The 13,700-nt window shown below is 40.5% G+C and overlaps 1 protein-coding gene across 1 annotated transcript; it reads right to left on the bottom strand.

Moving 5' to 3' along the window:
• Positions 1-502: 502 nt before the first annotated feature.
• Positions 503-12,734, bottom strand: LOC147689121 (DNA excision repair protein ERCC-6-like). The gene is made up of 2 exons (XM_086941997.1): positions 12,490-12,734; positions 503-5,090 (listed from the first exon to the last, which is right to left on the bottom strand). The coding sequence occupies exons 1-2, from the start codon at positions 12,594-12,596 to the stop codon at positions 731-733; spliced, it is 4,467 nt and encodes a 1,488-aa protein (XP_086798123.1). The 5' UTR covers positions 12,597-12,734; the 3' UTR covers positions 503-730.
• Between the last annotated feature and the right edge of the window lie 966 nt (positions 12,735-13,700).

The following is a 13,700-nucleotide window of genomic DNA, read 5'->3' as shown; positions in this document are numbered from 1 at the left end:
AAGCATTTTACATAGCATACACGTTTTGTCTTTCCTTCTCAAAAAAGTGAAATAAAGGGTACCAAAGTGCCAATGTTGAGTTCCGTAATCAAATCTATACATGTATGTGTATATATATATATATATATATATATATATATATATATATATTCCAAGAATAATCCGATGGAGCGCAGAGCTTTCCATATGAACATAAATTGTGAACACATCCTAAGGTGACAGTAGAAAAATGCTGTGCATCATACCAAATACTGCACATTAAAGCAACACTATCAACCACCTGGATATTGCAACCTACTCCTCAAACACCAATTTCAATTGCATAGGTCATTCGATGTATTCTTTACAAAGAATATGCTCAATGTGCCATGTTTGTGTTAAAATGTTGAAAGCTACACTCCAATTGTAAATCCGGTCAGTCACATAAAAACAATTTATACATCTCCAATCAATTCGGAATGACTTCAAAACTAATGATATACTATCACTCTTCTCTACGTCATAATTATCAAGGTTGTGTTATTTTTATTCATTTGTAGAGACAGCATGCCTAACTTGCTTATCCTAAAACTCCTTTGACCCAGTTTTAATCTGAATAGGACCATAAAGTGCAACTTTTTAAAGGATAATTTTCCAAAGTGACCCCTTATTTAAGAGCACTTTAAATAAAACCACCATTCATGATAAATGGTGAAACTGAATACATTTAGCAAATAAATAGTTTCAATTATTAACAATTGGAAAGCTGCTTGTATAAATCAAGAGTTAAAAGCATAACTTCTGGATCTCCGCTTTGTATATCAAGTGCTTTCAGCAGACAGTTCAAAGATTCTTTTAACTTGCCATCGTCTTTTAATTTTTTTCCAAGTTGAACTAAAGTATCATAAGTATTAGTGGTATTATTAATCTCCGGGTGGGCAATACTATTTTTTAAGTTACTCCGGATATCATCCTCTTTGAAAAAACTCTTTTCTGGACTACAGAAGTCAATTTGTTCTCCAGATACAAGCTCTCCATCACCAGTTGACTCCTCTCCAACACTTTTCTCACTTAGTTCATCTCCAGTATCTTCTACCCTACTAAGCTCCGGTGAATTAGGAAGATCGGATGTGTCATCCAAGTAGCTAGAGTTACCATTGTTTAGTGGCGCCAAATGATCATCTTTGGGCTGGTCCTCTTCAACCAGAAGAGGATCAGCCTCTTGCATTTCTTCTTCATCACTGCTTGCTATAGTTTCATGCAAGTCATCAAGATCTTCTATAGCAACCTGTACAAGAGATCGTCTAGAAGCAGTTGATGCATTTAAACCAATACTCTTTCTAGTTGGGAAAAGCAACCCAAGGACAGAGCGCTCTTGCTTTGGAGTTGAAGCACTGATACCTTTCACTGAGGAATGGAAAGGACTGTTGAAAGGAGAGGCTGCTTTCTCACCATCACTGTAACCACAAAGAGAGACCTTTTCATTTTCACTTTCAGAATGTATTCTTTGGCTTTCTCTCTTATTTAAGTCCTCAATAAAAGCAGAAATATGGCCACTTTTTTCTTTGCTATCCGTAGTAATTCTTTGGAAGTGCCTCTTTTTATCACTCGCATTGTCAATAAAAAGCCCATTTTCTTCGTCACTTTCAGAGTCTATTTTTTGTACTCTTCTCTTCTTATCATTTACATTGTCATATACAAGACTAATATCGTCTTCACTTTCAGAATCAATTTTTTTTACTCTTCTCTTCTTATCACTTACATGATCAATAATGCTACTTTCTTCACCTGCAGAATCAATTCTTCTGACTCGTCTGTTTTTATCAGTTACACTGTCAAGTAAAGCAGGGCGGGAGCTATTTTCATCGCTATCAGAATTAATTCTTCCCAATCTTCTCCTACTTGAAACACATATGTCCTCTGTTTCAGACTCTTCTCCGCTCTCCATTTCAAGATTATCATCTGGATTTTGTTTAGACATGTCATTTTGATTTAAGTTTCTGTTACCTTGAGTCTCTTCAACAAGTGAATTATTTTCATATTCAACAGAACTTTCTACCAGAAGATGAAGGTTAGAGTTTTCTTCAATGTATTCACATGAATTTTCCTTTGTACCCTGTTCACCTTCAACAGAGTCTTCCAGCAAAAGATTAAAGTCACACTGAAATGGAGACTGTGAGGCCAATGAGTCACCCTCATAATTACGGTCTTCAATAGGCCTAAATTGCCCAGGCAGTTGTAACATTCCTTCATGTGACTGCCTTGAACAACTTAATCCTGAAGCAAGGCTAGGCTGAACAAGACCTTCCACTGGTGATTTAAATATGCCCTCTGACAATATGTTCTTAGAACTTGCCTTGTTTCTATTATCACTTGAATTGAATGCATCAGAGGCTTCAAGCATAGCATGATCTTCCATTATTAAACTCGTGTCCATAGGTTTCTGTTCATCAGTTTTATGTACTTGTCCAGAAATAACAGAGTACCCTTTGAGCTCATCAGTCAGAGATTCGATTTCACAAGTAAGAACGGAACCACAAGTCACAGTTTTTTTGCCACCTTCAATGCGAGGATTAGGACTGTCCAAAGATGGGCCATTAAACGATCTAGTTTGTGGCATAGAACAGTGAATTTTATTAGAAACAAACTCAGCTGAAGTATCCAACATATGGCTGTCATTAACAAGCAGAGACTGTGCAGCGGGTGGAGGGAAACTTGAATGTGGTTCTTTGTTCAGCTGCTCAGTAAACTGAGATTCTTCTGTAATAAACACATCAGGTTTTGAAATACTCACTTCCAACATTTCTTCATCCGAATCTTCAATAACTAGACTAGTCATTTGGCAGCTGACATTAATAACATCCTCATCCGATGTCAGATCAACTGTGTTAGGCGTAAAGACATCGGGTTTTGCCTTATTATTTGCCTCTGCAGCAGGAGTACGCTTTGCTTTTGTTACAGGACCACCTACAGGTTGCTTTATCCAAGAATCTCCAGTTCCACCTACCATCTGTCCATGCATATGAGATTCTAACGTAACAAGTTCCTGAGCTTTCTGAACCCGATGCTGAATATAATTATACTCCTCTTCATCACCCTCCTGATCTTCATGTGCAGATGTCTCATTTGAGTACATAAGGTCATGATCAGAAATTCCAAAGATGTCTAAAGTATGAAGATATGCAATATGTTCATCAAGTTCAGTATCCGTTTTCCTATGCGCTGAATGAAGGCTTTGAAGTTGAATCTGTGTTGTGGATGTTTTAGCATCTACAAGAGAAAACAGTTCTCTCAGTTCTTGCTTACTAAAATATCTGAAAGGGTTCTTTTTATCACCAGTTGTTTGTCTGATCAAGGAATCTTTAAACACTTGCCGTCTGTATATCTTCTCCTCCACAGTACCACAAGTGATCAACCTATAGATGACAACATTTTCTGTTTGCCCAATTCTGTAAGCCCTGTCCACAGCTTGAGCATCAGTGGCAGGATTCCAGCTAGGATCAAAAATTACAACTCTGTCTGCTGCAGTTAAGGTTATGCCAACACCACCCACTTGTGTAGTTAGTAAAAAGACAGAGTAATCGGAGTTAGTTTGAAACATATTAATGCGTCTCTCTCTTTCTGCAATGTGAGACACTGTTCCATCAATACGCATGACCTTAAAACCCCTGTTCTTTAAGATACGATCAATGATGTCCAACATTTTCCTTGACTGGGAGAATACAAGAGTCCGATGCCCCTCCTCCTGTAGTCTTTCCAAAAGTCCCATAAGAAACACCAGCTTTCCAGACTCTTGAATAAGAGACTCATCAGAAAGATGATCAATTTTAGTTGGTCCGGTATGGCCAGTATACTCAATTTCATTGTATGCATCACATTCATCTCCTTCAAGACCAAGCTCGCTGCAAGCGCGTGCTGACAGTAATCTTGGGTGGTCGCACAGCTTCTTTAAGATATTTAGTTCAGCCAGAGGAGATCGTGTAGTCATCAATAACTCCTTGATCTGGTCCAATGAAATGAATTTTCGATAAATTTCTTCTTGTACCTCTGCTAAGTAAACCCAAACAATTAAGTCATTTTTTCTTGAAAGAGCTGGCATTTCAGGAGTGATAACATTTCGGCTTACTTCACTAGGGGCAACACTTTCTCTTTTATGCAATGATGCTTTACTCTTTTCAATGTCTTCCTTAGTTCGTCTGAGGAAGTACGGTTTGATAATATCCATAAGATTTTCTGATATTTTAAGCCCAAGTGCCTTTTCTCCAGGCGTAGAATCTTTCTCTCTAGCTCTAGTTATTGGGTTTTCGTATTCCATTTTGAACGTTTTCGATGTACCAAGCAGTGTTCCCTTACAGGCAAAGTCAAAGAGTGCCCACATCTCACGTAGATTATTTTGTACAGGAGTGCCAGTAAGGAGGATTCGGTACTTTGCAGGGATATTGTGGGCACATTTACTTGATTTTGTAGAGGAGCTTTTAATTTTGTGAGCTTCATCTAGAATCATATAGTCCCACATGAACTCTCGTCCAGTATAGCTAGACAGTTGCTCCCAATTATTAATCAGCATTTGGTAGGTAGTAATTATAATACCACCCTTTCTTTGGACTTTTTCCAAATTTCTAGTACGTTCCTTCTTACTTGAACCATGAAACTCACTGACTCTCATTCCAGGAGTCCACTTTACAAATTCTTTCATCCAGTTGGTAATTAGTGTAGTTGGCATTACCAGGAGAACATATTTTATCAACTCTGCATCAAACATTCCGGATAGGAAAGCAATTATTTGTATGGTCTTCCCTAATCCCATGTCATCCGCCAACAATCCACCTTTTTTGTTGGACCGGTAGAGCTCATACAAGAAAACAATGCCTTCTTTCTGATGTGCAAAAAGTTTGTTGTTAAGATCTTTGTACAATAGTAGACCGCTGTTTAAAACGTCAACAAAGTCATCACTATCTTCATCAAGAGCAACGACTTTAAGGGCCTCTTCGAGTTTCTTGATTCTGCTTTTAAGCTTTTCACTAGAGTGAATTTCGTTGGCCAAAGTAAACAGCTCTATTGACTTGGAGAGATTTCCAATCTTAGCTTCATGTTTCGCCTGTTTAACATACCTGTGGAAACGGAAGACAGGAATGGACATATATTCAGTCAAATGTGTATTTGATACATCAGTATTCTGACTCTCATCAGACCACACATTCTTAAGAAAACGACATACTATTAGTTACCATTGACATCATAAGACATGCAGGTGACCATGCTTTATTGGAGACTGAAAGCTAAGATATAAAATGCTACACAAACAATCTAAATTAACACACAAGTACATGGTATTCTACCCCCCACCCCACACAAATCAGTTAAACTAGCTAATTTTTGTTTTTCGATTTGTTCTGGTTAAGGATAAAAGCTCTGCCATAAAATCACCTAATTCACTATTAATTGCCAATACAGTTGCACTAAATTATTAAAATTATCTAATAAACCAACCTTAGTCCATCTCTAACTAACCCTTAAATTATAGCACAAGGAGGTAAGAGATTTGGAAGGGTGAATAACTGAATAATGTAGAGACAAAGGAAAAATATAGGCCAGATGGGAGATTGGCAAGTTTAGACAATCACTTTTGTTCATCAGGAGATAACTGGTATGCAGTATTCTAACCACTAAATCACTAATCAAACAGACCAATTGATTTTTTTAAGCTTAACTCAAATGTACAGTGGGGATGGGTGCAGCAGTAATCTGGAAGCACAAGTCTAAAGCACTTCTGCCCAGAACGAAGGTACATCTAGCTTGTTTGGTTTCTGAAGGCAACAAAAGTACAATTACACAGTACCTAGACCCATATCGATCTGGCTAGAGGACCTACATAGAACGACACAGCAGCCTACTCAGTAAAACAAACTGGCAATGCGAAAAGTTCTTGGACAGAAAAATTCATGAGGGGGAAACATCAACACATAATATCTTTGCCAAAACATAACCACAAGATCAAGATACAGGAGACAAAACATAGCATACAGGGAGAGACTAGGACATGGATTGTCCAACACTTTGCACAGGACACCATAAACACACCTTCAGCAGCCTGACTGCAGCATTTTATAACATCACAGGGTTATAGGGGAGAAGTATTTACTAGACATTGCTAAGAATTTTTAAGATTGAACACTGAATGAGAACATTTTTTATGCATCTACTCAAAGAATACTAAACTTAAGAAACAAAGATTACCGTAGTGAAGCATAGGTTGTGAGCTTAGATGCACTGAAGCAAATGATTGCCTTCCCCCCCCCCTAAAATTTGAGTAATAAGCAGCTTAAGTAGTCTCTACAGAGGAAGAAGTACTGGTGTGGAGTTCACTTATCAGGGCTTGAGTGTGGCATGAACATTGAAACGTGAACAGACAACAATCGTTTATTTGACCATTTTATCACTATTCCAGGAGGTGGGTCTTGGTAATGTGTCTGTGGCCGTTGCAGCACAGGTATTCAGGCCAGGTGTTGAATGAATGAATAATGAAGGAAATTATATAGGGTATCAGCTGCAGAGCAGGGCATTATGGAGCTAACATCTAAACTGAAGTGAAGTCATGTCCTGAGAAAGCAGGAAGCTATAGATTAGACAAGTTTAGTTATTTTCTGAAGAAAGATTCGGATCACAGGAATACGGTGGGCTATTATTTTTTCCACCTTTGGAGTCTAAGAGTGGCCTTTGTTCGCGAGTGCTTTAAAAACTAAGCAACTGACCTTAAACACCTATCTTGAGTATGGCCAGCCAGTGCAATTCTTTAAAATGATGATCAGATACTGGCAGCCGAGAGAAATTCCGTATTAGCCGCCCACCTGAATTCTGGATTCAGCAGAACAGCTAATATAGAAACTGCCATCCTCAAGTGGCAGAAACCAATATAATGCTTTAGAAGAACTAGTCAAGTGATTGGAGATAGGGGTGTGTGAAATGTACGCAATTACGGTAAAATTACTAACGCAAATCTGTCATTTTGCTCTACATTTTAGCATGAACTGTGTCTTTGCAGCAATTTTTGGGGTACAGACACTTTTAAAATAAAGTATTGTGAACAACAGCTGCTTGTGTTCTGTTACTCCTCTGCGTTTGTGGTACATTCTTGCCGCTGTGGAGCCATTTACCTACATTTTTACTGCACGAGGAACGTAGTTACGCAAAGTGGCATTCGTTTGGCGAATTTCATGTAACAAGTATTACACAAAAATCCTGGAATTACGATGCATAATTTAAATTCCACCCAGGCCTAATTGGAGGGCAGTCTAATTGCCGGTTAGAAAGCCAGATTGGAGGAATCACCATATGGTTCCATTTTTTACTCACAGGCACAATGTTACCTTTACAGTCTTCACATTCACAAATCAATTTTTTCAGGTGTCTTAAATAGAATCAACTGAAGTCAACCAAGGCCATAAGTTCTACATTACACAGGTTAAGCCAAAATGTAGGGCTGGCGCATCAGGTCCGTGGTGACAATGAATTGTTAGTCTGCCAAATTTAGTAAGAAGGTGAATGCAGGCTAATATACTGCTTCTCAGGGGCACGAGTAATCCTGGCCTTTTAAGACAATGCGAATATCCTCACTGTCAACCTCTCACGAGAAAACTCAACTTCATCCTAAATCAACCTCATCCTGGCTATGCACACATGCCCCTCACTTACTCTGGGTACACATCTCCCTCGATTGCTCACTTCACTTCTTCCCTCACATGACATCAGCACACAGCGAACGGCAACCAGCACCACCTCATTTAATTTCCAACAAAACCACCTTTCACAACCCCACACATCACCTCATGGTGCTCACCTTCATTGACCCTTACCCTCCTCTCAGCCTCAATCACACATCCTACTACCACCCACACCCTAGGCAATTCCAACCAGCCTTATTTTGAAAACCTCTTCCACCAGTTCCAAAAACAAACCACGTCTAAAAGCAGACACCTATTAGAAACCATATCCCTATTATAAACAAAACCCCCAACACCCTTGAATTCCAGCTCAATTAACATCTGTACATGCTATGCTTCACAACTGTGGATCTGTTATGAAGCGCTAACTGAAAATCTCCCATACTATCTCTCAATACAATCTTGACCTCCTAATCCTTACAGAACTGGTTTAGACATCCCACAGCACTTTTGATCTTCTACTTCCTCCAAACTACTCCATCATCAGAAAGGACCGAGTAGGCAGTCAGGGCTGTTATCGCACCCATTTGCAGAGATTCACTGTAATGCAAGAAGATACCAAATCGCTCTACACAATTCGCACTTCAGAGTAAATACAATTTACCACCCACCAGGTGGCAACACTGCCTTTGTCGAGGAGTGCACAAACCTCATAACTGACCACAATGCTCAAAGTCACAAAGTGATCTTTTTGTGAGACTTCAATCTTCACTGGGGCACCATAGAAGACTCTGCAGTGAACCGCTTTGCCTCCACTCTACTAGACCTAGTATACTCCACAGAATACATGCTCTCTTTGAATGATCTCATCTCAGAACGCTGGTCTGATCACTCACTTGTTCCCTTCACCCTAAGACACTCGCATACCATGATAGTGATTCAACTAAAAAGAGCAACTACCTGGTTTGGAGACACCAGGAACATAAACATAAATACTCTTAGTTAGCAACACTGCTCAGAAGATACTACCCTCCATCAGCCCCACCACAAATATGAATGACTTTACCTACACAGCTTTGAATGCCTCTGACGTTCTTGATGTTGTAGCTCCATTCCACAGGAAAATGAAACGACCTAAACCATCAGCACCATGGTTTAGCAAGCCCCTTTATGAGGAAAGGAAAGCCTTAAGAATAGTAGAGAAGAAATGGAGACAGTTGCCCTCCACCGCAAACCTCACTTAACTCAGAAATGCTAGGATCCTATACAAAAACACATCTTTTGGGAGAATTCCAACCACTTGAGATCCCTGCTGGGCTCAGCCAAGAACTGACCAAAGCAATTCATCAATCTGGTCAAAACTGCCAATGACCGATCCATGCTCACATCCATCAAATTTGAAGACCCGCCATCAAAATCAGGAGTTTCTACAGTTCTTTGACTCCAAAATTCAACTGCTTTTACACCATGATGTCCATCCAACCTCTCCCTTGGTGTGCAATCCAAAGAGACTTAACAAGTACTTAATACTATCACAGAGGAAAACTTACCCAAGATAATCATGAAAACAAAACCCTACGACCACTTTGTAGACCCAATCCCCGGCAACATTGCTTTAGACCTTTATACAGACAGGCTTCCCCACTGGACAAAAACTGGTGAAACCCTCTCAACCAAGGAACATTTCATGACTGCCTCAAAACTGGACAAGTCCGCCTCTCCTCCAAAAACTCACTGCAGATACTAATGACCTCCACTATGGCTCAAAAATTATTGATAGAAGTGTAGCAGAGTAACTCATCCAATACATGAAAAAACAATGACTTCTTAGACCAATTCCAACCTAGTTTCAATCAGGGAGTCAGCACAGAAACCGCTCTATTAAAGGTGGTCAATGATGCTCTTCGAATTCTAGACTCAGATGGAGTGAGAATTCGCACATAAAGCGACTTGCTCTTTTCATGAACCTCGTTAACTTGTAATAGTATTAAACAATCCTGTTTGTCACTAATATTACCCTTTTTCAGTACACACGGGTGTCCTAGAGATGCTTGCATATGTGTTCACTAACCGTAACACCGCTTGCATACTACAGAATGGCCGCTTCGCATAAATTCAGTCCGTGCATGCGTCGGTCATACCCATGTGATGTGACGCATTCGCAGATTTGGAGGGAGAAGTTCGCTCATGCGCATTGTAGCTGACGCTGCTTTGCATTTCTATCTATTTCGGCATAATTATTAATCGCTATAGTTATTATGTAGTAAGGGGTGCAGAGTAGATTATCATGGTGTACAGAGTATTCAATTTTTCTGTGTTATTAATTTGTTTTCGCTTACTTTTCATGTACCACGCACCCATGGGCCTGGGTGAGGGAACAAACTCCATATTGAAACCCGTTCCGACCCGGTCATGTGACGAGGGAAAACCCACACTGCGCAGAAGCAGAACCAAGCCAGCTGGCTTCTGAAGCAAGATGCGCCTGGGAACCTACCTAGGTCCTGGGAGAAGATGACGCAATCTACCTAAAATTTGTTACATTGTTTCTGTCTACTGTATGCAACCATTGTTTTTCCCTACTCCTATGCCTGGGAACACGAATGTAGGGGGCAGGTATGAAAAATTAAATATTCATTGTGGGAACGTAGAATTTAGGAGGTAATAGTGACCTAATCACCTCTCCTGACCAATCATAAGTTGGGTCCCTGTCACTTGCAACATTTGTGGGTGGTCTGGGGAACCAAGAAGGGTATAACTAGCCTAGTTAGTTAGGGAAAAATTGTCCGACTTGTCCGAATAGCAGACCTGTCACCGACCCCACGACTCTATAGGTGATTGATACAGAGAGCTGCGGAGCGCTCTGTCCGAATTTTCCACCTAACGCCAAGGGGTGGAAATAGTCCTAAGTGCTGGCGAAGCACTTTGCTGGGAGATTCGAGAACCCAATCGGGGTTATTGGCGGATTCCGTGCAGTGAGGGGGTAACGAAGGCGTTGCATCCGAAGCTGTAGGGGATGGTCGTGCCCTTTGGTGAGCCCAGTCCTGACCCAAATCCTGAGGGGTATCCTGTCCTGGTTTTCCGTGAGCTGTTACCTGCTCACCTACTGGCATCCTAAATCCTTGAGGGTCCTTGTCCTCGTCCTTTCCCGAAACTGACCCGTGGCCAGGGTTAGTCCACATTCTCGTCTTAGGTAAATATACCTGTGGGTGTCCGTCCTCTATCCTTTCCTACCTGCTCTTTAATAAAGCCTCTATGCCCATGATATTTTCTCTCTGTTCTCTCCACTGATGCATTTGCAAACTGTTTGTTAGCATGTTCCCTTGTTTCCCCTTTCCTGTAGGATGTGTTTGAAAACTGTTTTGTTGGATTTATTAAAGTGTGGTGAACATTATAAATGCAGTAGAACTTAGTTAGATAGAATAAGATTAGGGTTTTGGATTTCTTATAGGCAATAGAAATTTACTGTCTAATGCATTTAAACTTGCCGTCCCTAGTTTAAGCCTAAACTGAATAGCATGTTCCCTGTTACCCTTGCCCTATAGAAAACTCTGTTGCCCTAAATGGTGCTGTCCCTTATTCACAGTTATATTATATTATCTTTTTGATTCTGCTTATTGATGTCTTTATCAACATTTGCCTCATAATCTTGTCACTTTAAGTTTTACATTTCTATATAAAGATTTAAAACGCCTCAGGTGTCTGTGGTCATTCAGAAAAGTATAAACTAATGTTGTGTGAATAAACCAAGTGAGTTTCTCTTCGAAGTGTTATCACCTGTCCTCAAAGCTCCTGATCCATCAGGAAGAGTAAGTGCCTGTGGTAAGTCAGGTACTATGGTAATAGTGTTACAGGAGACACTCATAGAATACTGATAGTGGCGTGTAAAATCACCTGACTTACAAAATTATATTCGGAATCACGTCATGGGCCCAAGAGCGTGAAAATCTGGTAAACTCTGAGTCGGGTGACCTGCGCGCTCTATCACAGACAGCCCCCGATTCTTCTCAACCCATTATCAGTCTGCAACACGGTCAACCACCACATGCTCCTAGACACACTTAAAAATTGGATGGCATGGTCCTTAAATGATTTTATTCATTCCTCATGGGCAGGTTGAAAAGGGTAAAAATTCATGAACATCTATCGTCATCGATTGTGGTTGGACAAGGGGTCTTCCAGGAGTCCATCCTTTCCCAGACTCTATTCAACCGAAGCAACAAGCCTCTTGGAGGCAGAGATCTATCATCAATATGCATACAACTGTATCTAAAGATCTCCTCATAAAGCAATATCTCACGTCTCACCACCACTCTAAATTCTGTTCACGACCAGACGACCCTGCAATACATCACCCAAAACTCTTCAAAAACTAAATTTCTCATCTCCCCTTCGAAATCAACATTTCCCCTGCAATCCTGCAACAACACCCAACATACTTAGACACTTACCCCACCATCATTGACAGCGTTCAAATCTCTGGGCGTCATTATAGACAAAAGGCTCAACATACATTCTCAAACCAGCATCATTGCCAAAAAAGTGTGCTATCAACTACATCTTCTGTGAGAAATATACTGTTACAATCCAGAGACGTACCTAAAATCTCTTGTTCATACACTCTCCAGAATAAACTATTGTCACTCACTCTCTCTCTCTCTCCCTTGACTGGTCTCCCTAATACCCCCCCCCCCGCCCCCAATCTACACTACCGTAACCTTTTGACAGCTGTACATATCTCTGGAGGGGCTGAGAAAACATTTCGGGGGGGGGGGTTTAACCTTTAAACAGTAGGCAGAGTGGAGCTGCAGGGGCTCTTAGAAGTGGTGAAACAACTGCAAGGCTTAATTACCTCTCATATTTCTCTGCCTGCTCGCTGGTAACGGGGCTGCTCGGAGAAAGAAGTGCTTGCATGGAGTCACTGCCGCTCCGATAGGGCCCTCCACCCTGCTCCTCCATCTTCAGGTTCGGGGAACTCTATCACGCATGGGGCAGCTCTGCTCCCACCAGTCTCACTGGCGTAGCGGTAAGAGGACGAGGTGCAATAACTTGTTCGCGCGCCGCTGTTCAAAATACCCACCCACAATACCTTGCGACAGGGTTTATATATATGTCACTGAGTGTGTTCGCGGATGTGGCGGCCCTTAAACGGCGATGGTATTGAAGAGTCGGAATCGGACATTTTTTAATTATTTTCCGGAGAATGAACGTGCAAGTAGTTTTTTCTATCGGTGTTTGGACTAATTTAATGGTTGTAGAGTATTGTGAACTACGTATAGAGGCTTACTATAAATGCTTAAAAAATCTGTGTTCCGAATTTTAGTTAAATTAGCAATGCTGTTTTAGAGTAAAATGTGCTTCTTTTGCCCCTTTGTGTCTTTCAAATTATTGTTTAACACATTGCGCTGTAATAGTTGACTGCAGAATGGAAAAAGCAGCCACTAAAAGATGGCCGCCTTATTCACCAACAAGTAATATTAGCGGAAGCATTTCTACTCCGCCCATTATTCTGGGTATGGCTGAAGCAGATCTCTAGCGCTTAAAGTTTTGTTATTTATTTATTTATTTATACGTTTTTATGTAGCGCGAAATTTACCCGAAGGTGTCAAAGCGCTTTACAATAGAACCGGTTACATTACGTAAGGACTTCAAAGCACAGGAATAACATAAAAGATACAAAACAGATACGTAACGTTTGTTCTTGTGTTGAGTGTCTGCCATTTATAGAAGTATTATCCCTCTACCTGTGTTTGGTACTCTTTTGTAACCTGCACACATCACTTTTCTCTTGTAACACACTGTTTGCTACCTCCTACATTTTGTTTGCTTTAGATACTTGTACAAGTGCCACCATTGCCAACGTAACGTTTGTTCTTGTGTTTGAGTGTTTACCATTTATTGCAGTATTATACCTCTACTCTACCTCTTTGTAACTTGCACACATGTCACTTTTTTTTCCTCCTGTAATGCACCGTTTGCTACCTCTTGTATTTTGTTTGCTCACAATTGTCAATTTTACCTCATGTAACTTAAAGTTTGCTTTTGTAATTTGTTCACTTGTAA

The sequence above is a fragment of the Lissotriton vulgaris genome, chromosome 10 (assembly GCF_964263255.1).
Source record: "Lissotriton vulgaris chromosome 10, aLisVul1.2, whole genome shotgun sequence".
Lineage (NCBI taxonomy): Eukaryota > Metazoa > Chordata > Amphibia > Caudata > Salamandridae > Lissotriton > Lissotriton vulgaris.
The sequence above is the reverse complement of the archived record's forward strand: the minus strand, read 5'-3'. Positions and strand labels throughout refer to the sequence as shown.